We start from the raw sequence: 26,816 nt of genomic DNA, 5'->3' as shown, positions 1-26,816 counted from the left end.
CCAGATTCGGCTCAAACAAGGGACTAAACACGTTTCGCAATTATGCCACATCAATGTGGAACGCCCTACCCAAAGCTGTAAAGGAATGTGAATCACTACCCACTTTCAAAAACACTCTCAAAAAACACCTAAGGGAGACTGCAACTCGAAACTGGCCCCTACAAATGTCCGAACACAACCCCCTCCAATGTACAGTAAATTACCAAGTATGGTCTTGTCAATAATCCAATGTACAGTGTTGGTTTGTACAGGTGTACAGTGTCCCCCACCCACCCCTCCTACCCAACCCCCCCCACCCACCCATCCACCTCCAATGTACAGTCCCCCCCCACCCCCACCTACCCAATCCAATGTACAGTTTCTACGTCTAATGTATATACTCTTTTCTTTCTGGACTCTTTGTATCACAAACAGTACTGTAACTGCAAATCTGGTATGTCATAAATGTATAGATGTAGCAGTACTGACTATCTGTATGTCATGTATGTATGTCATATATGTCCTGATGAATTGAAAATGGTAAATGGGGGACCCTGATGTAAACAAGACGAAAGTCTTTCTCTGGTCTGCATCCCCTTAACAATTGTGTGTATTGAGCTGTACTGTATTGTACCCATTCTGCAATCTGTTAATAAAGTTTTCAATCAATCAATCAATCAGAGAGAGAGAGAGAGCGAGCGAGAGAGCCCCCCCCCCCCCCTCATCCGCATGCGCAGTAGTGCAAAACAAGGTCCACGCCACGAAGCCCCGCCCACGCACAGTCAAACCTAGTCCAAGCCACGAAGCCCCGCCCAGACGTTGGGCTCTGTGGCTCTGCAGATATACCCTACTCGTTAGAGGAGCGACGTCACTGTTTCTGCTGCTCAGTATTCCGGGGAAGATGGCGGAGGCTGCGGCTGTACCCCCGCATCGGTTCTTCTGCCACTGCTGTAAGGGAGAAGTGAGCCCCAAGCTCCCGGTAAGGCAAATGTTTTGTTTCTCTTGACCTGTCTCCCGATGCTTCCATTGCTCGCGGTTGACAACAATGCGGTCCTAGTTTGAAATAGCATTAGTTTCACTTGCTAGCTAAGCTAGCTTGACGGGTTCCGCTGCTCGCCTGTTAGCCGGGGAGGGGGGCCTGTCTGCTGTTTGTTGTTATGGTGCTGGTGGCCCAACTCGCTTTTGCTATAGTTAGCGTTATTATACTCGAAATTATGTTCGCCAAAGATTTATAATATATATCGCGGTTAAACTTCTCTGCATGAAGCATTTTTTGTTGTGATAATAACGTTTGTGCTTTTCGTTTTTCATAGCCAGTTCGGGGATTTTGTGTTTTCCACAACAACAAAAAAAACACAGATGGGAAGCAATCACTGTTTTAGCTTGTCGATCATACTAATGTTAATAACATCCATTAATCCCAATGTTATGTTATGCTTGTTTTTTTGTAGTTCGTGTTTTAGATTAAAGTAGGCCACGTATCATGTTGTCTTTCGATTTAACTTTTAATTTTGCCAGCGAAAGTATGTCGTGTATGTCATATGTTGTGATGAATTGAAAATGGGGGACCCTGATGTAAACAAGACGAAAATCTGCACCCCCCCCCCCAACCACCTCCAATGTAAATTACCCAGTATGGTTGTCAATATCCCAATGTACCCAACCCCCCCCCCCACACAACCCCACCCAACCTCCTCCAATGTACAGTTTCTACGTCAAATGTATATACTCCCTTTTCTTGACTATTTTTGTATCACAACCGGTACTGTATTTGCAAATTGGTATGTCATAAATGTATAGATGTAGCAGTACTGTCTTATCTGTATGTCATATATGTCCTGATGAATTGAAAATGGGGGACCCTGATGTAAACAAGACTAAAGTCTTTCTCTGGTCTGCATCCCCTTAACAATTGTGTGTATTGAGCTGTACTGTATTGTACCCATTCTGCAATCTGTTAATAAAGTTTTCAATCAATCAATCCCTTGACAATTGTATGTATTGAACTGTACTGTACCCATTCTGAAATCTGTTAATAAAGATCAAAGATCAATCAATCAAAGTAAAACGACTCAACGTTGACATCATGGCCCTTGATCAGTTTGAGCTGTCTTGCGTTTGCTTTGATTGTGTTGCAGCAGACTCTAATGGTGAACGTGGCGAGCTAACATAGCTCTATTGTTTGTTTGTGTTCCGTGTGTGTCTGGCAGTCAATAATGTGTCAGTCTGCCATAACCTACGTTGAAGCCATCTGGGTGAATCCATTAGGTTTATGGTCGTCCTGGGCGGTAATCTCCTGTTATTCCTAGCCTGCCATTTAAAGTGGAGATGAAGCAGTGAGCAATGTGATCCTAGTTTGTTTGTTGTGTACCTTGTGTAAGACAGGGTTCTATAATCAAATGTGAAATCTATCTTATTTGTCTGAAAAATATAATATAATATCCCTGTTTTCAACATGGGCGCCGCCATTTTGTTGCTGACGTCATGGCTGACGTCATGCCGGGGGTTGGGTGTATACACTCTGGTTAGCTGCCTATATTGAATGGGTCAGTCAGCAAATAAAATGTTGCCTACAAAACAACGGGACCGCGGTGGTTCTGTTTGTATTGCTCCTGGCTGTTCAAACTAATTTTACCATGTGAGAGAGAGGAAAGTTGGTTAATTTCCACAAACTACCAGTGAAAAAAACAGTGTTGTTGACATGTTGGCTCGGGCTGTCTGCACTCAGGCGGCGCGACCAGCCTGTTGGACAGGGAAGGAGGATCTGCAGCGAACACTTCATTGCCTCGGATTATGTTGTTGGGGTGGGATGTTTGTCCAGAAGACCACTAATCAGCTGAAGCCGGACGCGGTTCCCTCGGTCTTCGACAGACAGACCGGCGTTAGCTCTCGGGAGCGATCGCTAGCTAGTTGGCACCAGCCGGGGCCCGGCGTTAGCTCTCGCTAGCTAGTTAGCGTTAGCAACCGGAGCGTCGCGGAGCATTCAGCCTGCTGGCTACCTAGACCCACTTCAACCAGCGTCGCGGAGCATTCAGCCTGCTGGCTACACAAGCTGTGTAGCCAGCAGGCTGAATGCTCCGCGACGCTCCGGTTGCTAACGCTAGCTAGCGAGAGCTAACGCTGGCTACACAAGCTGTGTAGCCAGCAGGCTGAATGCTCCGCGACGCTCCGGTTGCTAACGCTAGCTAGCGAGAGCTAACGCTGGCTACACAAGCTGTGTAGCCAGCAGGCTGAATGCTCCGCGACGCTCCGGTTGCTAACGCTAGCTAGCGAGAGCTAACGCTGGCTACACAAGCTGTGTAGCCAGCAGGCTGAATGCTCCGCGACGCTCCGGTTGCTAACGCTAGCTAGCGAGAGCTAACGCCGGGCCCCGGCTGGTGCCAACTAGCTAGCGATCGCTCCGTCCGGCTTCAGCTGATTAGTGGTCTTCTGGACAAACATCCCACCCCAACAACATAATCCGAGGCAATGAAGTGTTCGCTGCAGATCCTCCTTCCCTGTCCAACAGGCTGGTCGCGCCGCCTGAGTGCAGCCAGCCCGAGCCAACATGTCAACAACACTGTTTTTTTCACTGGCAGTTTGTGGAAATTAACCAACTTTCCTCTCTCTCACATGGTAAAATTACTTTGAACAGCCAGGAGCAATACAAACAGAACCACCGCGGTCCCGTTGTTTTGTAGGCAACATTTTATTTGCTGACTGACCCATTCAATATAGGCAGCTAACCAGAGTGTATACACCCAACCCCCGGTATGACGTCAGCAACAAAATGGCCGCGCCCATAATGCTAAATGCTTCAGAAATGTACACAACAAATCGTTTTTTCTTAGAAACTGCTTATTTTTATAACGTGACTTCTTCTGTGGCTTATCTAAATACTAATGTGATGCTATGAATATGTATTTATCGCACTGCTTCATTTCCACTTTAAGCTAAATTCACTTTCGGTGCCGAGACATGTCTTTGCTGTCTACTACTACAGTACCCCAGTTTATCGATGTGTCACTCCATTCCAAGAAGTGCCTCCATCTCTGAGCCCAATCCATACAAGGAACAAACCCCTCATGTTAAAATTACACTTATTATCTGGTGATCGCATCAAGTATTTTTGACTGTACCAAGCGACACCTCTTCTTCACTTCTCAGTATATCAGAACTGACTGGTTTTCATCTTATAGCCTATGCTGTTGCAAGCCATTTCCTCATTCTGTCTGACACCCCCACACCCTTTCCATGGCAGGCAGACCAGCTCTATCTCCAAGTAGCATTTGTTAAAAGAAAAAAGCAGGCACTGGGTTACACAATGCCCACAAACAGTGGGAATGCTGACACTGAATTAACAATATTTTTTCTGACTCCCACCCATTGTGTAAGGAGGTTGAGCCTGTGTATCTTTAGGGATGCATGATATCAGCAACCATCATTGGGTATCGGACGATTTTAGCGATTTATTTTATTTATCGTATTGGTCCGATCGATGAGCAGAACTGGCCAGATGTTAACTAAACAACCAATGATTATTATATTTATATTTCATTTTAATAATTTTTATTGCTGCAGTATTTAGATAATGTTTTTATATAAGCCTATTTGGTGTTTCTACCCTACCTGCACACTTTTCAAATATGCAGATAAACAAATGTATTTATCTGCCTAGCTGTACAGGTGTTGGTGTTTCTTTTCCCACAGATGTTGTGGGTACTTGCATGTGCAGTCTACAATAGTATTGAAAATGAAATAGACAGCAGAAACAGACTTTCCATTTTACAACGTTTTCATGTCAGTACAAAATGGGATTACCGTAGGAACTTTTATACAGACCATAATATCCATATTAGTTATTATTTGCCATAATAGATATATTGGTATCGACCAACATCTTCATATCATAGCATCCCTTATCTACCTGTGTCTAATTCATCCCCTACTATCTACCATGTGTAATTCATCCCTACTATATCTACCTGTGTCTAATTCATCCCTACTATCTACCTGTGTGTCTTCATCCCCACTATCTACCTGTGTGTCTAATTCATCCCTACTATCTACCTGTGTGTCTAATTCATCCCCACTATCTACCTGTGTCTAATTCATCCCCACTATCTACCTGTGTCTAATTCATCCCTACTATATCTACCCGTGTGTCTAATTCATCCCTACCATCTACCTGTGTGTCTAATTCATCCCTACTATCTACCTGTGTGTCTAATTCATCCATACTATCTACCTGTCTAATCCATCCCTACTATCTACCTGTCTAATCCATCCCTACTATCTACCTGTGTCTAATCCATCCATACTATATCTACCTGTGTCTAATCCATCCCTACTATCTACCCATGTGTCTAATCCATCCATACTATCTACCTGTGTGTCTAATCCATCCATACTATCTACCTGTGTCTAATCCATCCCTACTATCTACCCGTGTGTCTAATCCATCCATACTATCTACCTGTTTGTCTAATTCATCGCTACTATCTACCTGACCTGTGTGTGTCTAATTCATCCCTACTATCTACCTGTGTGTCTAATGCAGTGTCCTGCCTCTTTTTAGGAGTACATCTGTCCAAGATGTGATTCAGGGTTCATAGAGGAAGTAACAGAAGACTCCAGGTAAGGGCTCCATACTAGATTTCTACCATACAGCTCCAGACAACCTGTGACCTTAAGGCCTGTTCATGTTGGGCTGGAACAAGCGAGCGCATGAGCTAAATGCAGTTTACTTCACATTTTGTTTCAGATAATTTTCTAGTGTTCCTCTGAGTACTGGCCCTAGAGACCTTTAGACTGAGAACCACACAGTTTAAGACTAGAACTAACTATTTTTGGACGGACCAGGGCCGGTTGAAGATGCTGCATGGTTAGTTACTGAGTGAATGGGAGGGTGTGAATGTGTTGAGAGTTCAACTGGATGTTAATGAAAAGTCTTTTGTCCCCCTCTGCGCTGTTTTCCCTCAGTCTCCTAGAGGGTGGTGCTAACGGGATAGATGACACAGCTACACAGTTTGCAGAGGTACGAGACGTGCGGAGGGAACGGGTTGTGGGGTAGAGGAGGGATTGGGGGGTGGGGTAGAGGATTTACAGGTTTTTCACATTACCATTGCCTTTTCTACTTTCTTTACTCATGCATGCTTGCTTCCGCTCTCTCACTCTTCCTTGACTCTTGATTTCTGGTCACTCATTATCATATATATATATGAATACACCTGCATATAATTAGGGTTGGGCACAGAGAACCGGTTCTAATAGGAACCGATTTTTTTTACTTTGTTAATTAACCCTTTCCCCGCCAAAAACGTCGTACAGCGGGTTTCAAGTTCATGCGAATTCGGCCAATAACGGCGTACGACGTGATTCTGATCATAATTTCATATTTTCGCCATGGTATTCATATTTCACTCACAGAGCCTTGTCAGATGCTGCGGGACTCGGCACAACTCTGCAACGCTTCAATACTGCCAACTGCCACCGTTGCAGCTCGGTCCGGCCACTCGTTTATCGTCGCGGGACTCAATACACACACCGTGGATATGGATCTTTGCCATAACTCAATAATCGACATGATTTGGGCGTGTATTAGTAATATACAAACCGGAAATGGATCGCCTAGATCCCCACCACATAACTGGGATCTGTTTGCTCCACTCTCATTGCCAAACGGTACGAGGAGACTGACGTGAGTTTCAGCGTTTTTGTTTATCATTTTCCATAGAAACTGCTCTGATCAATATATCACCCATACTACATGAAGCATCACGGAATTATAAACGACCCCCCCTCCGTTCACCCGCGCATGATCAGTTATAACCCTTAGGACCATGTACAGTTGACATTTTTAATATAGCGTCAATCGGTATCAAACTGCATTTGATCTAATATATGCATTTGTGCCTATATCTCACGTTCTGGGAAATACTGCAGAAAACGATAAAAACATATTTATACTCTAGACGGTATTTTAGTATGAATGTGTGAATGAAAAAGTAAAACGTTCCTACACCCTGAACGATAGATAATCGATGTTGAATGGGCCATAGTAGTGTCAATTTAGCAATACAATAAAAAAAGTTATAGCCCTGCAAAGAAGGTGAACATCTCCATAGACTTACAGTACTGGCAGAGCTCAAACAGCGATGGATATAAGCGTGGCAGAGAATGGGTTAATACCCTAGTTACAGTACAGCAACCAAATTAAACTGTATCAAGTCAACTGACGATGTGAATAGTATGAAACAAATTAAAGATAAAAAAAAAAAAAAAAAATCTCCTGCTAAATAAGCTGTGACCGGTTTTGACCTGCACCTCAAATAATCGGAATCGAGAATCGTTTAGAACAGGAATCGAAATGGAGAATCGGAATCGGAACCAGAATCGTTCAAATCCAAACGATGCCCAACCCTACATATAATCCATATAACTGTATAATAGCATGTACAATAAATCTGTATGTACATATTCTTATCGTATAATATATATATATATATATATATATCCACAATTGTCTGTACATACCTGCACATAATTCTTTTGCATATCTGTAGATACTATATCTATATCTGTACATATCCCTTACCTACTTGTACTAGTTACGCTGCTGGCCAGTCTGACTACTACCATACTGTCTTTATACCTGTATCACTGTACATATTAATATTACAACTCTGTACATACATCTGATTAGCACTACACCCAGTAGTACTAATTTATATATTTTATACCCAGTTTAATCACCTGTACATTGTATATTACTATTGCACTTTACTGTTACATTTGCACCCATTCTTTTTGTTCGTACTGTACTTGTGCTGTATAATGACAATACATTTGAATCTAATCGAATGTGCTTTTTCACCCATGCCCTGCTTTCATGTTCAATATCCCCTTCTCCTCAACCCTCTCCTCGCTGCCTCGCCCCCCACAGCTCTGGCACCTGCTGTTTGTGGAGCGGCCGTACACAGCCGATGGCGACAGTCCCGACTCGGAGCCCCGGGTCCCCGGAGTAGGGGGCGGGTTGGGGGGACTCAGTGGGCTGGGGGGTCTGGGAGGGGGGCCGATCGGGGGGTCAGTCCCGGCGGGACTAGGGGGACCTCTGGGAGGTCCACTAGGAGCAGGGGAACACTGGGGGCCGGGACGCCCCCCTCGCCTGCACAGCCAGAGGCGGTACCGGTCCAGAGGCAGCAGCAGACCTGACCGCTCGCCTGCCGTGGAAGGGTGAGTCACGGGCCGGTCGAGGCTCGGATACACACACTCATCCCATCCCATTCCACTGCAATTAGCCTCGCAGACTCGCACTGTCCTTGTTTCTACTGATGGCATATTTTACACCTGTGTGTTGTCCCTCTTAGGATTGTACAACAGTTTCTAGCTGGTCTATTTGCCAATTCTGGAGTCCCTGGCTCTCCTCCCCTCTCATGGTAAGATTACAGGATGGTGGTGTCACTGTTGTTTTAATCCAGGTTTATTTTGTTTGTTCATACTCTTGATTTCACCAAGTCAAATGATTAATGTCAAGTTGGCTGCTTGTACATTTATTTATCTATGAAGGAACAATGCACTTAACATTTTCGCTCTCAAAGAGCACCTACGGGTGGCTGCAATTCGAAACTGGCCCCGGTAAATGTCCAAACCCCCCCCCCGTTCCCACCCACCCAACCCCCTCCAATGTACAGTTTCTTCCCCCTTGAATGTATATATAAATTTTTTTTATGATCTTTCTCTTAAACAGTACTGTATACCGTATTTGTAATATCTTGTATGTCATAAATATCTGGATGAAACAGTACTGTATATGTATGTCGTCGTGTATGTCATAAATGTCATGATGAATTGAAAATTGAAAGTCTTTCTCTGGTCTGCATCCCCTTAACAATTGTTTGTATTGAGCCGTACTGTATTGTACCCATTCTGCAATCTGTTAATAAACTTTTCAATCAATCAATCAATCCTAATTACTGAAGTCCCAAGGAATTGTTTTAAGCCTGGCACATTCAAGTCAACTACATTTACATTTTGTCATTTAGCTGACGCTTTTATCCAAAGCGACTTACAAGTTTTGTACGACAAGTCAGCAGGAATGGTACAACTCTATTCAACTATTCACTATTCAACAAGAATGTTGTTATCATCACAGTGAAATCTGCTGTAGGTGTTGAAAGCTACACTGTAAACATTCCCATACAACTCTTGACCCCCAGCGGCATTAAGTCTTTATGGGGCTCGACGCCCAGAGTTGCCACTCATGGTTGTAATTTGTCGTTGTGGTGTGTGTTTTGTCTTTCAGGACGGGGATGTTGCACTCTAACCCAGGGGACTATGCGTGGGGACAGGGAGGGCTGGACGCCGTTATAACACAGGTAATAATCATGCAGATGACATGAAATGTCATTTCAATGATCTTTTCCCCACACCTCTCTAATTGACATATTATCATTTCTATGTGTGTGTAGTTGTTAGGCCAGTTTGAGAACACGGGGCCACCTCCAGCAGAGAAGGAGAAGATCTCGTCCCTCCCCACTGTCAATATTTCTCAGGAACAAGCAGGTGAGTCCGTATCTTCCTCCCACTCTATCTTTATCTCACTCTGTCTCTCTCTCTATCCATATTCTTCACCACATCATACCCACCTTTTCCTCTCTCGCTCTATCTTTATCACGTCAAACCCCTCTATGCTCCCTAATGACAGACGATGCTTCCTGTTTCCACTGGCTAGCTGTGTTTTAAATTTTTTTATGTTTATGTTATTTATTTGGGAAATGTTTGCTGAACCGGAAATTACGCTGGATAGCAACCTGGCACAAAGCATGGTGGGATAGAAACAATCATGTTGCAACCATCCCCACCGTAATTCAAATGTTGATCCTTTCCAGTATTCACACAGATTTCTTTGGCATTCTAACGGATCACGTAATGAAAATTGTGTACAAACTGTACTTGGTAGCGAATATCTCTCATTGACATGGTAGGAGGTATCTGTCTGATCCCATTTAGCTGATAAGGGAACTACAGACTCATAGTGACATAATTTTTTTTTTTTTTATTTAATTTTTTTTTTTTACCAGGTAGTCACTTGAGATCAAAGATCTCTTTTTCGAGCAAGACCTGGGCCCTATTCCCCGTACCTGGTTCAACTAAGTCGATCAAAAGTCCCATTATCCAGATTCAAAGAACCCGATGTTTGAATCCGGGATTTTCCTGTTCCTCGAACGCACCGTCACGCACGCCAACAGGGTTTGGCCGAGTGAATCCACAGTCCCCTGCTCCCCCATAGGAAACCACCCTAATTAACTCTGAAGAACTGGTCTGACACGAAACGCTCGTTATACAAGTATCAAAGGTACTCACAGTTGCACGAGGGTCTTGGACAGAGATACGCAATGGTTTGAAAGCTCGGCGTTGCTAATAAACATTTTAAATCATTTTTATAAATGTGTAAACATCACCGAGACGGCAGTGCGGCTCCACTTCACCTGGTTAAATGGTTGGTGCATGAAAAGTTAAGCAGCCAGTAATAATAATCATATAACTAGGGTTATTATATGATAACCTTCGGTCTGATGTATACTGTCTTGAGAAGGAGTCAGTTGAACATGCCATCATAAACCAAATGCACATTTATTTGCACATATAACTTTTATTTTTTTATTATTTTTTAAACAAACCCATAAACAAACATGACAACACACGATAAGATATACAAGCATTAGTTGTCAGTGCACATCCAATGAAATCACAGTTTAGTTAATTGTCATATATAGGATATACCCTTAATACCTGTTATCTAAAAACCTACACACATATGCTCCAGCTCGTACCCCCCCCCCCCCTCCCGGACCCCCCATTGGATAATCCATCCATTTTCCCTCGCTCCTAACCAGACATTACCATTATATGCTAGCTTTTATTTTCTCCACCACTTCTAACCACAATGTCATTTTGGATTCATTGAGACCCAAAATTCTTGCTGTAGATATTTCTTGATAGATCACATCGAGATATGTAATAATCCAGACCTTTCGGCAATTTTTTTCCGGTTGGAACCATCGTGATGCTATCAGCTTTTTAGCCACTGTGACTGTGATACCCGATAAAACCAATCTCTTTAGCTGTGGATGTACTGCACACTCACTGTGCCTCCTCCTTTTTAAAGACCAAAGGTAATTGGACAATTGGCTGCTTAGCTGTTCCATGGCCAGGTGTGTGTTATTCTCTCATTATTTCATTTACAAGGAGCAGATAAAATAGTTCATTTCAAGTGTGGTATTTGCATTTGTAATCTGTTGCTGTAAACTCTCAATATGAGGTCCAAAGAGCTGTCACGATTTTGCAAGTGATGCAAAATAATCATTAGGCTGAAAAATCTAATCAACCCCATCAGAGAGATCACAAAAACATTAGGTGTGGCCAAATCAAAGTTTTGGTACATTCTTAAAAAGAAAGAAGGCACTGGTCAGCAGCAACACAAACACCCGGAATACCATGGAAAACAAGTCTGGTGAAGAAGAACCCCTTCACAACAGTTGGCCAGATCAAGAACACTCTCCAGGAGGTAGGTGTATCTGTGTCAGTCAACAATCAAGAGAAGACTTCACCAGAGTGAATACAGAGGGTTCACCACAAGATGTAAACTATTGGTGAGCCTCAAAAACAGGAAGACCAGATTAGAGTTTGTCAAAAAAACATCTAAAAAAGAGACAAATATCAACTTGTACCAGAATGATGGGAAGAGAAGAGTATGGAGCAGGAAAGGAACTGCTCATCATAAGCATACGACCTCATCAGTGAAGCATGGTGGTGGTAGTGTTATGGCGTGGGCATGTATGACTGCCAATGGAACTGGTTCCCTTGTAATTATTCATGATGCGACTGCTGACAAAAGCAGCAGGATGAATTCTGAAGTGTTTTGTGCAATATTATCTGCTCATATTCAGCCACTCATTGGATGGCTCTTCACAGTGCAGATGGACAATGACCCGCAGCATACTGCATTGCTGCAAAAGCAACAATGGAGTTTTTTTTGCTAAGAAGTGGAATGTTATGCAATGGCCCCGTCAATCACCTGACCTGAATCCAATTGAGCATGCATTTCACTTGCTGAAGACAAAACTGAAGGGAAAAGCAAACAAGAACTGAAGATGGTTGCCGTAGAGGCCTGGCAGAACATCACCAGGGATGAAACCCAGCCTCTGGTGATGCCTATGGGTCCAGACTTCAGGCTATCATTGACTGCAATGAGACCAAGTATTTAAAGTGACAATTTGATTTATGATTGTTAGTTTGGCCAATTAGGGGGGGGGGCACATGTAGAAACTGTTCACCTGATTTGGATGTAAATACCCTCAAATTGAAGCAGGAAGTCTGCACATCTTGATTGTCCATTGTCCAAGTCCATTGTAGTGTACAGAGCCAAAATGGTCAATGTCAAAAAAATATTATGGACCTGACTAGCTGCAAAAGATTCAGCCTTGGATGATAACAAAAAAAAGTTTGCCGCATGAACTATGTTTTTTTTAACTACAAATTTCCCTTAGTCATGCTGGTCGCATATACCCCCCTTTCTCTGCTCCTCTCTTCTCCCCACCTCCCATCTGCTCCTCTCTTCTCCCCACCTCCCCTTTGCTCCTCTCTTCTCCCCTCCCCTGCCCCTCCTCTTTTCTCCCTCCCCTGGCTCTGCCCCCCATTACCACCCCTCTGCTCCTCTCCCTCTCCCCCTCTGCTCCTCTCTCTCCCCCTCTGCTCCTCTCCTCTCCCCTCTGCTCCTCTCTCTCCCCCTCTGCTCCTCTCCTCTCCCCCTCTGCTCCTCTCCTCTCCCCTCTGCTCCTCTCTCTCCCCCTCTGCTCCTCTCCTCTCTCCCTCTGCTCTCCTCTCTCCCTCTGCTCTTCTCTCTCCCCCTCTGCTCCTCTCTCTCCCCCTCTGCTCCTCTCTCTCCCCCTCTGCTCCTCTCCTCTCCCCCTCTGCTCCTCTCTCTCCCCTCTGCTCCTCTCCTCTCCCCCTCTGCTCCTCTCCTCTCCCCCTCTGCTCCTCTCCTCTCTCCCCTCTGCTCCTCTCCTCTCCCCCTCTGCTCCTCTCCTCTCTCCCCTCTGCTCCTCTCCTCTCCCCCTCTGCTCTTCTCTCTCCCCCTCTGCTCCTCTCCTCTCCCCCTCTGCTCCTCTCCTCTCCCCCTCTGCTCCTCTCTCTCCCCCTCTGCTCCTCTCCTCTCTCCCCTCTGCTCCTCTCCTCTCCCCCTCTGCTCTTCTCTCTCCCCCTCTGCTCCTCTCCTCTCCCCCTCTGCTCCTCTCTCTCCCCTCTGCTCCTCTCTCTCCTCTCTCCCTCTGCTCCTCTCTCCCCCTCTGCTCCTCTCCTCTCCTCTCTCCCTCTGCTCCTCTCTCCCCCTCTGCTCCTCTCCTCTCCTCTCTCCCTCTGCTCTTCTCTCTCCCCCTCTGCTCCTCTCCTCTCCCCCTCTGCTCCTCTCTCTCCCCCTCTGCTCCTCTCCTCTCCCCCTCTGCTCCTCTCTCTCCCCCTCTGCTCCTCTCCTCTCTCCCCTCTGCTCCTCTCCTCTCCCCCTCTGCTCTTCTCTCTCCCCCTCTGCTCCTCTCCTCTCCCCCTCTGCTCCTCTCTCTCCCCTCTGCTCCTCTCTCTCCTCTCTCCCTCTGCTCCTCTCTCCCCCTCTGCTCCTCTCCTCTCCTCTCTCCCTCTGCTCTTCTCTCTCCCCCTCTGCTCCTCTCCTCTCCCCCTCTGCTCCTCTCTCTCTCCCTCTGCTCCTCTCTCCCCCTCTGCTCTTCTCTCTCCCCCTCTGCTCTTCTCTCTCCCCCTCTGCTCTTCTCTCTCCCCCTCTGCTCCTCTCCTCTCCCCCTCTGCTCCTCTCTCTCCCCCTCTGCTCCTCTCCTCTCCCCCTCTGCTCTTCTCTCTCCCCCTCTGCTCCTCTCCTCTCCCCCTCTGCTCCTCTTCTCTCTCCCCCTCTGCTCCTCTCCTCTCCCCCTCTGCTCCTCTCTCTCCCCCTCTGCTCCTCTCCTCTCCCCCTCTGCTCCTCTCTCTCCCCCTCTGCTCCTCTCTCTCTCCCTCTGCTCCTCTCTCTCTCCCTCTGCTCCTCTCTCTCCCCCTCTGCTCCTCTCCTCTCCCCCTCTGCTCCTCTCCTCTCCCCCTCTGCTCCTCCTCTCTCCCTCTGCTCCTCTCTCTCCCCCTCTGCTCCTCTCCTCTATCCCCCTCTGCTCCTCCCTCTCTCCCTCTGCTCCTCCCTCTCTCCCTCTGCTCCTCTCTCTCCCCCTCTGCTCCTCTCTCTCCCCCTCTGCTCCTCTCCTCTATCCCCCTCTGCTCCTCCTCTCCCCCTCTGCTCCTCTCCTCTCCATCACCCCTCTGCTCCTCTCCTCTCCACCACCCCTCTGCTCCTCTCCTCTCTCCATCACCCCTCTCTCCTCTCCACCACCCCTCTGCTCCTCTCCTCTCTCCACCACCCCTCTGCTCCTCTCCTCTCTCCACCACCCCTCTGCTCCTCTCCTCTCTCCACCACCCCTCTGCTCCTCTCTCCTCTCCATCACCCCTCTGCTCCTCTCCTCTCTCCATCACCCCTCTCTCCTCTCCACCACCCCTCTGCTCCTCTCCTCTCTCCACCACCCCTCTGCTCCTCTCCTCTCTCCATCACCCCTCTCTCCTCTCCATCACCCCTCTGCTCCTCTCCTCTCTCCATCACCCCTCTCTCCTCTCCACCACCCCTCTGCTCCTCTCCTCTCTCCACCACCCCTCTGCTCCTCTCCTCTCCACCACCCCTCTGCTCCTCTCCTCTCCGCCACCCCTCTGCTCCTCTCCTCTCTCTCCCACCCCTCTGCTCCTCTCCTCTCTCCACCACCCCTCTGCTCCTCTCCTCTCCACCACCCCTCTGCTCCTCTCTCCTCTCCATCACCCCTCTGCTCCTCTCCTCTCCACCACCCCTCTGCTCCTCTCCTCTCCACCACCCCTCTGCTCCTCTCCTCTCCACCACCCCTCTGCTCCTCTCCTCTCCATCACCCCTCTGCTCCTCTCCTCTCTCCACCACCCCTCTGCTCCTCTCCTCTCTCCACCACCCCTCTGCCCCTCTCCTCTCTCCACCACCCCTCTGCTCCTCTCCTCTCCACCACCCCTCTGCTCCTCTCCTCTCCATCACCCCTCTGCTCCTCTCCTCTCCACCACCCCTCTGCTCCTCTCTCCTCTCCACCACCCCTCTGCTCCTCTCCTCTCCACCACCCCTCTGCTCCTCTCTCCTCTCCACCACCCCTCTGCTCCTCTCTCCTCTCCACCACCCCTCTGCTCCTCTCCTCTCCACCACCCCTCTGCTCCTCTCCTCTCTCCACCACCCCTCTGCTCCTCTCTCCTCTCCACCACCCCTCTGCTCCTCTCCTCTCCATCACCCCTCTGCTCCTCTCCTCTCCATCACCCCTCTGCTCCTCTCCGCCACCCCTCTGCTCCTCTCCTCTCCACCACCCCTCTGCTCCTCTCCTCTCTCCACCACCCCTCTGCTCCTCTCTCCTCTCCATCACCCCTCTGCTCCTCTCCGCCACCCCTCTGCTCCTCTCCTCTCTCCATCACCCCTCTGCTCCTCTCCACCACCCCTCTGCTCCTCTCCTCTCTCCACCACCCCTCTGCTCCTCTCTCCTCTCCACCACCCCTCTGCTCCTCTCCTCTCTCCACCACCCCTCTGCTCCTCTCCTCTCTCCACCACCCCTCTGCTCCTCTCCTCTCTCCACCACCCCTCTGCTCCTCTCCTCTCCACCACCCCTCTGCTCCTCTCCTCTCCATCACCCCTCTGCTCCTCTCCTCTCCACCACCCCTCTGCTCCTCTCTCCTCTCCCACCCCTCTGCTCCTCTCCTCTCTCCATCACCCCTCTGCTCCTCTCCTCTCTCCACCACCCCTCTGCTCCTCTCCTCTCCATCACCCCTCTGCTCCTCTCCTCTCCACCACCCCTCTGCTCCTCTCCTCTCCACCACCCCTCTGCTCCTCTCCTCTCCACCACCCCTCTGCTCCTCTCTCCTCTCCATCACCCCTCTGCTCCTCTCCTCTCTCCACCACCCCTCTGCTCCTCTCTCCTCTCCACCACCCCTCTGCTCCTCTACTCTCTCCACCACCCCTCTGCTCCTCTACTCTCTCCACCACCCCTCTGCTCCTCTCCTCTCCACCACCCCTCTGCTCCTCTCCACCACCCCTCTGCTCCTCTCCTCTCCACCACCCCTCTGCTCCTCTCCTCTCCACCACCCCTCTGCTCCTCTCTCCTCTCCATCACCCCTCTGCTCCTCTCCTCTCTCCACCACCCCTCTGCTCCTCTCCTCTCTCCACCACCCCTCTGCTCCTCTCCTCTCTCCACCACCCCTCTGCTCCTCTCCTCTCTCCACCACCCCTCTGGCCCTCTCCTCTCTCCACCACCCCTCTGCTCCTCTCCTCTCCACCACCCCTCTGCTCCTCTCCTCTCCATCACCCCTCTGCTCCTCTCCTCTCCACCACCCCTCTGCTCCTCTCTCCTCTCCACCACCCCTCTGCTCCTCTCCTCTCCACCACCCCTCTGCTCCTCTCCTCTCCACCACCCCTCTGCTCCTCTCTCCTCTCCACCACCCCTCTGCTCCTCTCTCCTCTCCACCACCCCTCTGCTCCTCTCCTCTCCATCACCCCTCTGCTCCTCTCCTCTCCACCGCTCCTCTCCTCTCCATCACCCCTCTGCTCCTCTCCTCTCCACCGCTCCTCTCCTCTCCATCACCCCTCTGCTCCTCTCCGCCACCCCTCTGCTCCTCTCCTCTCCACCACCCCTCTGCTCCTCTCCTCTCTCCACCACCCCTCTGCTCCTCTCTCCTCTCCATCACCCCTCTGCTCCTCTCCGCCACCCCTCTGCTCCTCTCCTCTCTCCATCACCCCTCTGCTCCTCTCCACCACCCCTCTGCTCCTCTCCTCTCTCCACCACCCCTCTGCTCCTCTCCTCTCTCCACCACCCCTCTGCTCCTCTCCTCTCTCCACCACCCCTCTGCTCCTCTCCTCTCCACCACCCCTCTGCTCCTCTCTCCATCACCCCTCTGCTCCTCTCCTCTCTCCACCACCCCTCTGCTCCTCTCCTCTCCACCACCCCTCTGCTCCTCTCTCCATCACCCCTCTGCTCCTCTCTCCTCTCCATCACCCCTCTGCCCCTCTCCTCTCTCCACCACCCCTCTGCTCCTCTCCTCTCTCCACCACCCCTCTGCTCCTCTCCTCTCCATCACCCCTCTGCTCCTCTCCTCTCCACCACCCCTCTGCTCCTCTCCTCTCCACCACCCCTCTGCTCCTCTCTCCTCTCCACCACCCCTCTGCTCCTCTCCTCTCTCCACCACCCCTCTGCTCCTCTCCTCTCTCCACCACCCCTCTGCTCCTCTACTCTCTCCACCACCCCTCTGCTCCTCTCCTCTCTCCACCACCCCTCTGCTCCTCTCCTCTCCACCACCCCTCTGCTCCTCTCCTCTCCATCACCCCTCTGCTCCTCTCCTCTCCACCACCCCTCTGCTCCTCTCCTCTGCTCCTCTCCTCTCCACCACCCATCTGCTCCTCTCCTCTCCACCACCCCTCTGCTCCTCTCCTCTCTCCACCACCCCTCTGCTCCTCTCCTCTCCACCACCCCTCTGCTCCTCTCCTCTCTCCACCACCCCTCTGCTCCTCTCCTCTCCACCACCCCTCTGCTCCTCTCCTCTCTCCACCACCCCTCTGCTCCTCTCCTCTCCACCACCCCTCTGCTCCTCTCCACCACCCCTCTGCTCCTCTCCTCTCCACCACCCCTCTGCTCCTCTCCTCTCTCCACCCCCCCTCTGCTCCTCCTCTCTCCACCACCCCTCTGCTCCTCTCCTCTCTCCACCACCCCTCTGCTCCTCTCCTCTCTCCACCACCCCTCTGCTCCTCTCCTCTCTCCCACCCCTCTGCTCCTCTCCTCTCCACCACCCCTCTGCTCCTCTCCTCTCCACCACCCCTCTGCTCCTCTCCTCTCTCCACCACCCCTCTGCTCCTCTCCTCTCTCCACCACCCCTCTGCTCCTCTCCTCTCTCCACCACCCCTCTGCTCCTCCTCTCTCCATCACCCCTCTGCTCCTCTCCTCTCTCCACCACCCCTCTGCTCCTCTCCTCTCTCCATCACCCCTCTGCTCCTCTCCTCGACTCCACCACCCCTCTGCTCCTCTCCTCTCTCCATCACCCCTCTGCTCCTCTCCTCTCCACCACCCCTCTGCTCCTCTCCTCTCTCCACCACCCCTCTGCTCCTCTCCTCTCCACCACCCCTCTGCTCCTCCTCTCTCCACCACCCCTCTGCTCCTCTCTCCTCTCCACCACCCCTCTGCTCCTCTCCTCTCCACCACCCCTCTGCTCCTCTCTCCTCTCCACCACCCATCTGCTCCTCTCTCCTCTCCACCACCCCTCTGCTCCTCTCTCCTCTCCACCACCCCTCTGCTCCTCTCCTCTCCATCACCCCTCTGCTCCTCTCCTCTCCACCACCCCTCTGCTCCTCTCTCCTCTCCATCACCCCTCTGCTCCTCTCCTCTCCATCACCCCTCTGCTCCTCTCCTCTCCATCACCCCTCTGCTCCTCTCCTCTCCACCACCCCTCTGCTCCTCTCCTCTCTCCACCACCCCTCTGCTCCTCTCCTCTCTCCACCACCCCTCTGCTCCTCTCCTCTCCACCACCCCTCTGCTCCTCTCCTCTCCATCACCCCTCTGCTCCTCTCTCCTCTCCGCCACCCCTCTGCTCCTCTCCTCTCTCCACCACCCCTCTGCTCCTCTCCTCTCCACCACCCCTCTGCTCCTCTCCTCTCCACCACCCCTCTGCTCCTCTCCTCTCCACCACCCCTCTGCTCCTCTCCTCTCTCCACCACCCCTCTGCTCCTCTCCTTTCCACCACCCCTCTGCTCCTCTCCCCTCTCCATCACCCCTCTGCTCCTCTCCTCTCCACCACCCCTCTGCCCCTCTCCTCTCTCCACCACCCCTCTGCTCCTCTCCTCTCTCCACCACCTCTCTGCTCCTCTCCTCTCTCCACTGCTCCTCTCCTCTCCACCACCCCTCTGCTCCTCTCCTCCTCCCCTCTCCACCACCCCTCTGCTCCTCTCCTCTCTCCACCACCCCTCTGCTCCTCTCCTCTCTCCACCACCCCTCTGCTCCTCTCCTCTCCACCACCCCTCTGCTCCTCTCCTCTCCATCACCCCTCTGCTCCTCTCCTCTCTCCACCACCCCTCTGCTCCTCTCCTCTCTCCACCACCCCTCTGCTCCTCTCCTCTCCACCACCCCTCTGCTCCTCTCCTCTCCACCACCCCTCTGCTCCTCTCCTCTCCACCACCCCTCTGCTCCTCTCCTCTCTCCACCACCCCTCTGCTCCTCTCCTCTCTCCACCACCCCTCTGCTCCTCTCCTCTCTCCACCACCCCTCTGCTCCTCTCCTCTCTCCACCACCCCTCTGCTCCTCTCCTCTCCACCACCCCTCTGCTCCTCTCCTCTCCACCACCCCTCTGCTCCTCTCCTCTCTCCATCACCCCTCTGCTCCTCCTCTCCATCACCCCTCTGCTCCTCCTCTCCACCACCCCTCTGCTCCTCTCCTCTCCATCACCCCTCTGCTCCTCTCTCCTCTCCACCACCCCTCTGCTCCTCTCCTCTCTCCACCACCCCTCTGCTCCTCTCCTCTCTCCACCACCCCTCTGCTCCTCTCCTCTGCTCCTCTCCTCTCCACCACCCCTCTGCTCCTCTCCTCTCTTCCCATCGGCTCCTCTCCTCTCTTCCCCCCTGACTGTATCATCAGTATCAACATCCCTCCCCTCCATAATAGTGTGTTTATCTAGGCTGTGTGGGTTCTGCAGGGCTGTTGATAGCTGACTCACTGGGGTAAACGAGGATCTCTCTCTCTCTCTTTCTCTATCTCTTTCTCTCTATCTCTCCCCCCCCCCCCCCCTCAGGCCCACAGAGCTGTTGTCTTTGTCATTAGCATAGAGCTGCTTATTGCCTTCCTGGGCCACTCAGGAAGGTTTGATGTCCATGAAGAAATTGCCATTACCAGGTTCACCTAGTAATATAATAATAATAATAATATAATTCATATTAATATCTCAATTTGAAAGAACACAATATCCATATTGTGAAGACTGCAATATGGGCATTTTAAAATAATCAGTCAAATACACCTAATCCATTAGAGAAAGTGAGAAGGTAAATGTGTTGTCACAGTATACTGTGTAGCAGGTAAATGTGTTGTTTACACAGTATACTATGTAGCAGGTAAATGTGTTGTCACAGTATACTGTGTAGCAGGTAAATGTGTTGTCACAGTATACTATGTAGCAGGTAAATGTGTTGTTTACACAGTATACTATGTAGCAGGTAAATGTGTTGTTTACACAGTATACTGTGTAGCAGGTAAATGTGTTGTCACAGTATACTATGTAGCAGGTAAATGTGTTGTCACAGTATACTATGTAGCAGGTAAATGTGTTGTTTACACAGTATACTATGTAGCAGGTAAATGTGTTGTCACAGTATACTATGTAGCAGGTAAATGTGTTGTTTACACAGTATACTGTGTAGCAGGTAAATGTGTTGTTTACACAGTATACTGTGTAGCAGGTAAATGTGTTGTTTACACAGTATACTATGTAGAAGGTAAATGTGTTGTCACAGTATACTGTGTAGCAGGCAGTGTTGTGCTAGTTACTGAAAAATAGTAACTCAGTTACTTTACTAGTTACTTCATTTCAAAGTAACTTCGTTACTGTACTAGTTACTTACACCCAAAAGTAATGAGTTACTGTGAAAAGTAACTATTTAGTTATTTAAAAAAAAGATTAAAAAAAAAGATTGCTCCCGAGTCCCATGCCCTATAGTACTCAAAATCGGTTGATCAACTTGACAGTTTCCATTCACATCACCGAACTCTGCTAAGCAATGTGGTCTAGATACAAACACAAATCTGACACAAACAAATGTTGTCCCGAGTCATATAATAAGAAGTGCGCCGGTTGAAGGAACAGCCTTGATGTCGCCGGAGCGTTTCATTATAACCATTATAATTCAAGGGTACTACGACTATGCTTGCACCTCATGGTACCAAAGCACCTCAAAGGCGCTTAAAACCAAATTACAAACATCACAAAACAAACTGGTCAGACTACTACTTGACCTGAACCCCAGAACCCACCTCACCCCTGCCCACTTTGACAACCTAGGGTGGCTTAGAGTAGACGACAGAGTACAGCAACTTGCAATGGGCCTGGTCTACAAGATACACTATACGACCGGGGTACCCATGTACATGTCAAAATACTTCCCAAAGGTCAGTGAATACCACAACCACTACACCAGAGGAAGCTCAACAAATCATGTAAAACCCAGATTCGGCTCAAACAAGGGACTAAACACGTTTCGCAATTATGCCACAACAATGTGGAACGCCCTACCCAAAGCTAGCGGTAACAGTACTGTATATTTGAATACCGTTTATGTCACAAATGTATCAGTACTAAATACCTATATGTCCCTATGCCATAAATGTCATGTATGTTGTGTATGTCATAAATGTCTATATGAATTGAAAATGGGGGACCCTGATGGAAACGAGACAAACGTCTTTCTCTGGTCTGCATCCCCTTAACAATTGTATGTATTGAGCCGTACTGTATTGTACCCATTCTGCAATCTGTTAAATAAAGTTTTCATTCATTCATTCATTCACCATCTTGCAAGTTGCAACGTTGTTTAAGATATCAATCAAAGCATTGCAACGTTAGAATAGTTAGGATATCAATTGTGCATGAAAGGACTATATTTATATTGTTTGGTTAGTATTATATGAGATTCCCTGGCAGATTTCGTACAGTCAAAATCCGTTGATCAACTTGAGTTTCACTCACAAGTCTGCGGTGGTTGAGATGTAGTAACGTTACGTTAGTCCAGTTGACTCCAGCAGCGCCTCAAACATGTTCTTTATCTCGTTTCCATGTTGTATATTAATTATCTCTCCAAGTAGTTGCTAAATGGTTTGTTAGTTTGTTACTGCATTCTTTGTATGTAGATTCATAGCGAGCGTTTGTTTTGTTTACAATAGAGAGGGTCTATTTCTTTCCGTAGCCGCATTTGTTGCGCACTTCTGATTGGCCAGTGGCCAGACTCGCCTCGTATCATTCTACGCGGGTGGGGATGAGGATAATAATAATAATAATAATCACTACCGCTCGCTATCAATCTACGCCGTATATAACGCAAATAACGCAGTGACGAACCATTCAGTAACGTAAGTAGCGTTACTGAATTTCAAAAGTAATGCGTTAGAGTACTAGTTGCGGCAAAAAGTAACTTCGTTTCTGTAACGCGTTACTTTGTAACGCGTTAGTCCCAACACTGAAAATGTGTTGTTTACACAGTATACTATGTAGCAGGTAAATGTGTTGTTTACACAGTATACTATGTAGCAGGTAAATGTGTTGTTTACACAGTATACTGTGTAGCAGGTAAATGTGTTGTCACAGTATACTGTGTAGCAGGTAAATGTGGTGTCACAGTATACTGTGTAGCAGGTAAATGTGTTGTCACAGTATACTATGTAGCAGGTAAATGTGTTGTTTACACAGTATACTATGTAGCAGGTAAATGTGTTGTCACAGTATTATGTAGCAGACAAAGGGAAGCAACAGTTGTGATTGGAGGATCAAGAAAAGAGGGCAGGCTTGAGATTTAGCGATGGCAAGGTAGAACAAAGTAAGGCAGTAGGAGCTATGGTGTGATGACGGATGTCTGGTGACCTAGGAGGAATCTGGAGATCAGAGGGTGTGACTCAGTTTGTCTTATGGAGTCTGTGTGTGTGAGGAGGGGTGTTTAAACTACATGAAAGGGACTTGCAGATTAAAAACTTCACGACTAGACCGGACTCAACTATATTCCATTTATGTATATTGCAATCGCAATATGTCCTATGTAGGGCTGACCTTCGAAGCTTTTTTTGGCAATCGAAGCTTCGGGGCCGAGCTTCGATTTTAATTCGAAGCTTCGAGAAAGAAAAAAAAAATAGAAAAAAAATATCTTTTAATGTTTTTTTTTTTTTTTTTTTTATCTTATGTTGTGGGACTTGTACAGCACTTTCGTAAACGTTGTTGTTTTTAAATGTGCTCTATAAATAAAGTGGGTTGGATTAATTAATTAAGTAGCCCCTTTCGTGACTGACGCATCCAACAAGGTTTCACTCGGCTGTGTGATTTAATTCAAGGTGGATCGCTGTTGTCGTTTGAACAACTTCAGATTTCATGGGAACTACCAATCCCCCAAATCAAGAATGTTTAAGATGAACGAAGTAAGATTTTGATTATTTGAAATATGGCCTGTGTAGACTAAACTATGCACAGAATTATGTCAGTCTACAAGGTCCGGATTCTACATGGTCCGGCAATGTAGACCTTGTAGACTCCACTACAGACCAATTATCAGTGAATGTTCATGCATTTTTAAGAAGGGCAACTTCCACAAAAAAACAAAGAACTCACCAAAACATCTCAGTAGCACCTTATCTAAATGTTATATTTCATATATGGAGATTCATATTTATTTATGTATTGCATGCATTTCTACATTTTATTTCCTATTTTGTTTATTCATCCCAGTATCTTTCTTTCTTATGTGTGGAATTCTACAAGGTGCACACACACACACACACACACACACACACACACTTACATTTAGTCATTTAGCTGACGCTTTTATCCAAAGCGACTTACAAGTTCTGTACGACAAGACAGCAAGAAGGGTACAACTCTATCAGCTGAGTAACAATGTTCATCAAAGTGTTGCGTGTTACAGTGTAGGTTAGTTTATTAGGACAAGTGCATGACAGTAAGGTTAGTCACGGTTAGATTTTTTTTTTTTTTTTTTTTATCATTTCAGATAATGGTTGAAGAAGTGAGTCTTTAGTCGACGGCGAAAGATTGGACGGGATTCGGCTGTCCTAACTGGGATGGGTAGTTCACACACACACACACACACACACACACACACACACACACACACACACACACACACACACACACACACACACACACACCTACACACACACACAAATCGAAGTAAAAAAAAAAAATTGAATTTCTTTTTGATTTTTGATTTTTTTTTTATTAAACTTCGATTTTTTTTTAATGTTCGAAGCTTGTGCCATCGAACGTTCGAAGCTTTGAAGCATTTAAGACAGCCCTAGTCCTATGTCCTAGGTTTTTCAGCCCCAACATGGTCTGGATATCGGGTAGCACTGTTAAAATGACGTAGTACACACAATGAACATGGTCTCTGTCTTGTGCCCCCTGTGCAGACTGCAGTATGGAGTGTCCGGTGTGCAAGGAGGACTTTGCGGTGGGAGAGCCTGTGCGACAGCTCCCCTGTAACCACTTCTTTCACTCGGACTGTATAGTACCCTGGCTGGAGATGGTGAGGACCACAGGGGGACAGGAGACGACCCCCCACCCACCCACACACACACACACACCGTCTTCTTACTTGTGATCACTTCATTGACTTTACAATGGTTCCATCCTCAGGCCCTTGTTGTTAGGTTAAGAGAGTTTTACCTGATGAAGGTTTAAGGACTGAGAATTTGCTGTGTCAAGAAAGTAAAAAGTAGGGTTGGGCAGTATCCATTTTTTCAAACCGCCGAGCGGTCTCCGGTATTACAGGGCTCTACAGTGCGACCAAATTGCTCGCATATGCCCCTAAAAATATTTGTATGCAAACCGTAAAAATCAATTACGCGCACGCTGTGCGAATACAGATTATAGCCTCTCTCGTCTTTTTTTTCCTCCGCTGCGAGATCGTTAAAAAACTACAAGTCCCACATTGCACTCAAGCCAATGTAATTTGCAGACTCGACTGTCAATCAATGGTCTACCTGACACGCAAACTCAAACAATGTTTCTGTACTGGAGGTGTGATTGATTGATTGATTGATTACTTTATTAACAGATTGCAGAATGGGTACAGTACAGCTCAATACACACAATTGTTAAGGGGATGCAGACCAGAGAAAGACTTTCGTCTTGTTTACATCAGGGTCCCCCATTTTCAATTAATCAGGAAAGTGTACAGTAGGAAAGTGTACAGTATTTCAATAGGCAACCCTGAAAGGATTCTTTTTCTAGAAGAGCAACACAGCCAAAACATAAGCATTGTATGCATAAAAGGGGCTAAAGTTAAGTGACTGAACCTTTTGTAGCAGTAGTTTGATTTGATAGTTTATTTGATAGGGACAGCACATGTTAATGAACATCAAGTACAAAATACAAAATGTAAACATGCAGGGTTGTAGCAAGAGCTAATTTACACACATGCACGCACAGTACAAATATACATTTATTTTTGAAAAAAAAATAAACTCTGTTACTTGAAATATTTTCACTGCTCCTAAATATTTTTGGGTGCTCCTAAATTTCTTTGTGTGCTCCTAAATTTTTTCATTTAGGAGCACCTGTGCCCCTAGTGAAAAAGGTTAGCGTAGAGCCCTGTATTACTGGGTGACAAGGACAACTACGTTCTGTACACTTGCAGACGGTATTTGTTTAAAAAGAAAAGTGCAGGGCAGCTGGTCCGAGAGGAGAAGTCTGCATGCATGTAGTGGATAGGGAGACACATTTACTCATGATAAATCTCGGTGATAACAAAATAATCTTAACTATAATAAACTACAATTCTACCTCCAATGCAGCTTATACTCAAAACCAAGCTCTGATAACGTCACGATGAGCAGCACATTGCTACACTCACGTTCACCCGCAATAGCGATCACTTCACCCCAAAGCAATATATATATATATATATATATATATATATATATATATATATATATATATTATTTTAATTATCTTTCCCCCGTTTTTTTCCCCTCTCAATGTTAGTCGTTATGCCAATTCCCAATCCCCTTCCTGGTCGTTGCGCACTCTACGCCCTACCGTTGGTCTGGGAGGGCGGAGACGGAGACTATCACATGCTTCCTCCGATAACGCATTAATACCCCGTTAACTTTGACAGCCTTAACACTTTCTATGCCACGAGGTGGCGCCAGAGTTAGCGCTTCAATGCCACCATCCACTTTAATGTTATCGTTAATATCGCCTAATCTATGTTTTAAATTATGGCTATGTGTCTAATCTGCCCGTCGCTTATCAAATAATCCTTTTCCAGTCAGTGCTGTCAAGGCAGATTGGTTTTTTATCGCTTCATTTCCGTTTGAGAGCATTTTGAAAAGCACCCGTTTTGAGGTAAAAAACAGTCCATTCTGGGGCATTCTATGAAAATCGTCTTTTACTGGAATATTCCAGAACGTTGATATTTTTCGGCCTATTTATGAATCGTTTTCAAATAAACGCTAGATGATCAATATTATACGTACACGCACGCCCATTCGAGCCGCACGCGGATAATAGCCGTGTTCATTTCCTCATGGATTTTACAGTGAAACCGAAAGAGCCCATTTCACAAAACAGCCTATATCTTCATCAAAATGAGTCTGATTATCCTAACACTGATAACATAGATTCCTTACCTGACATCAGATGGTATCCAACTGGTATATTCCAATTCCTGATCACCATTAGAAAAAATCGATAAGTGTATAGATCCAATGTGTGTACAGTGTAACACATGATTCCGCGGGGCTGAGAGCCCCCTGAATGAACCCTGCTACTCCGGCTGCATGGGTGGACTGGAAAATGTGGAGTACAGGATTTTTTTCCCCATCCATTTTCATTGAGTCCATTCCAAAATCCCTTATGTCATCTGGGAGACGATAGGGGGTGCTTTTTTCCACATCTGATCGCCGGCGGCACTCGTGTATACTAGGGTAGGCTCGCGTGATGCAATATGATTTCAGATCGCTAAAAAAAAAAAT

The 26,816-nt window shown here is 47.9% G+C and overlaps 1 protein-coding gene across 1 annotated transcript in view; it reads left to right on the top strand.

Moving 5' to 3' along the window:
* The first annotated feature begins 864 nt into the window (after positions 1-864).
* The window catches only part of rnf115a (ring finger protein 115a), a 35,376-nt gene continuing 9,424 nt past the window's right edge, over positions 865-26,816 (top strand). The window contains exons 1-8 of the mRNA XM_084336536.1: positions 865-958; positions 5,537-5,595; positions 5,941-5,995; positions 7,904-8,193; positions 8,328-8,396; positions 9,263-9,335; positions 9,429-9,522; positions 24,249-24,364. Coding sequence (XP_084192662.1) covers positions 881-958; positions 5,537-5,595; positions 5,941-5,995; positions 7,904-8,193; positions 8,328-8,396; positions 9,263-9,335; positions 9,429-9,522; positions 24,249-24,364 — 834 coding nt within the window. The 5' untranslated portion in view covers positions 865-880. The remainder of the gene's footprint in view (positions 959-5,536; positions 5,596-5,940; positions 5,996-7,903; positions 8,194-8,327; positions 8,397-9,262; positions 9,336-9,428; positions 9,523-24,248; positions 24,365-26,816) is intronic.

The sequence above is a fragment of the Notolepis coatsorum genome (assembly GCF_963971535.1).
Source record: "Notolepis coatsorum genome assembly, chromosome: 19".
Lineage (NCBI taxonomy): Eukaryota > Metazoa > Chordata > Actinopteri > Aulopiformes > Paralepididae > Notolepis > Notolepis coatsorum.
The sequence above is the reverse complement of the archived record's forward strand: the minus strand, read 5'-3'. Positions and strand labels throughout refer to the sequence as shown.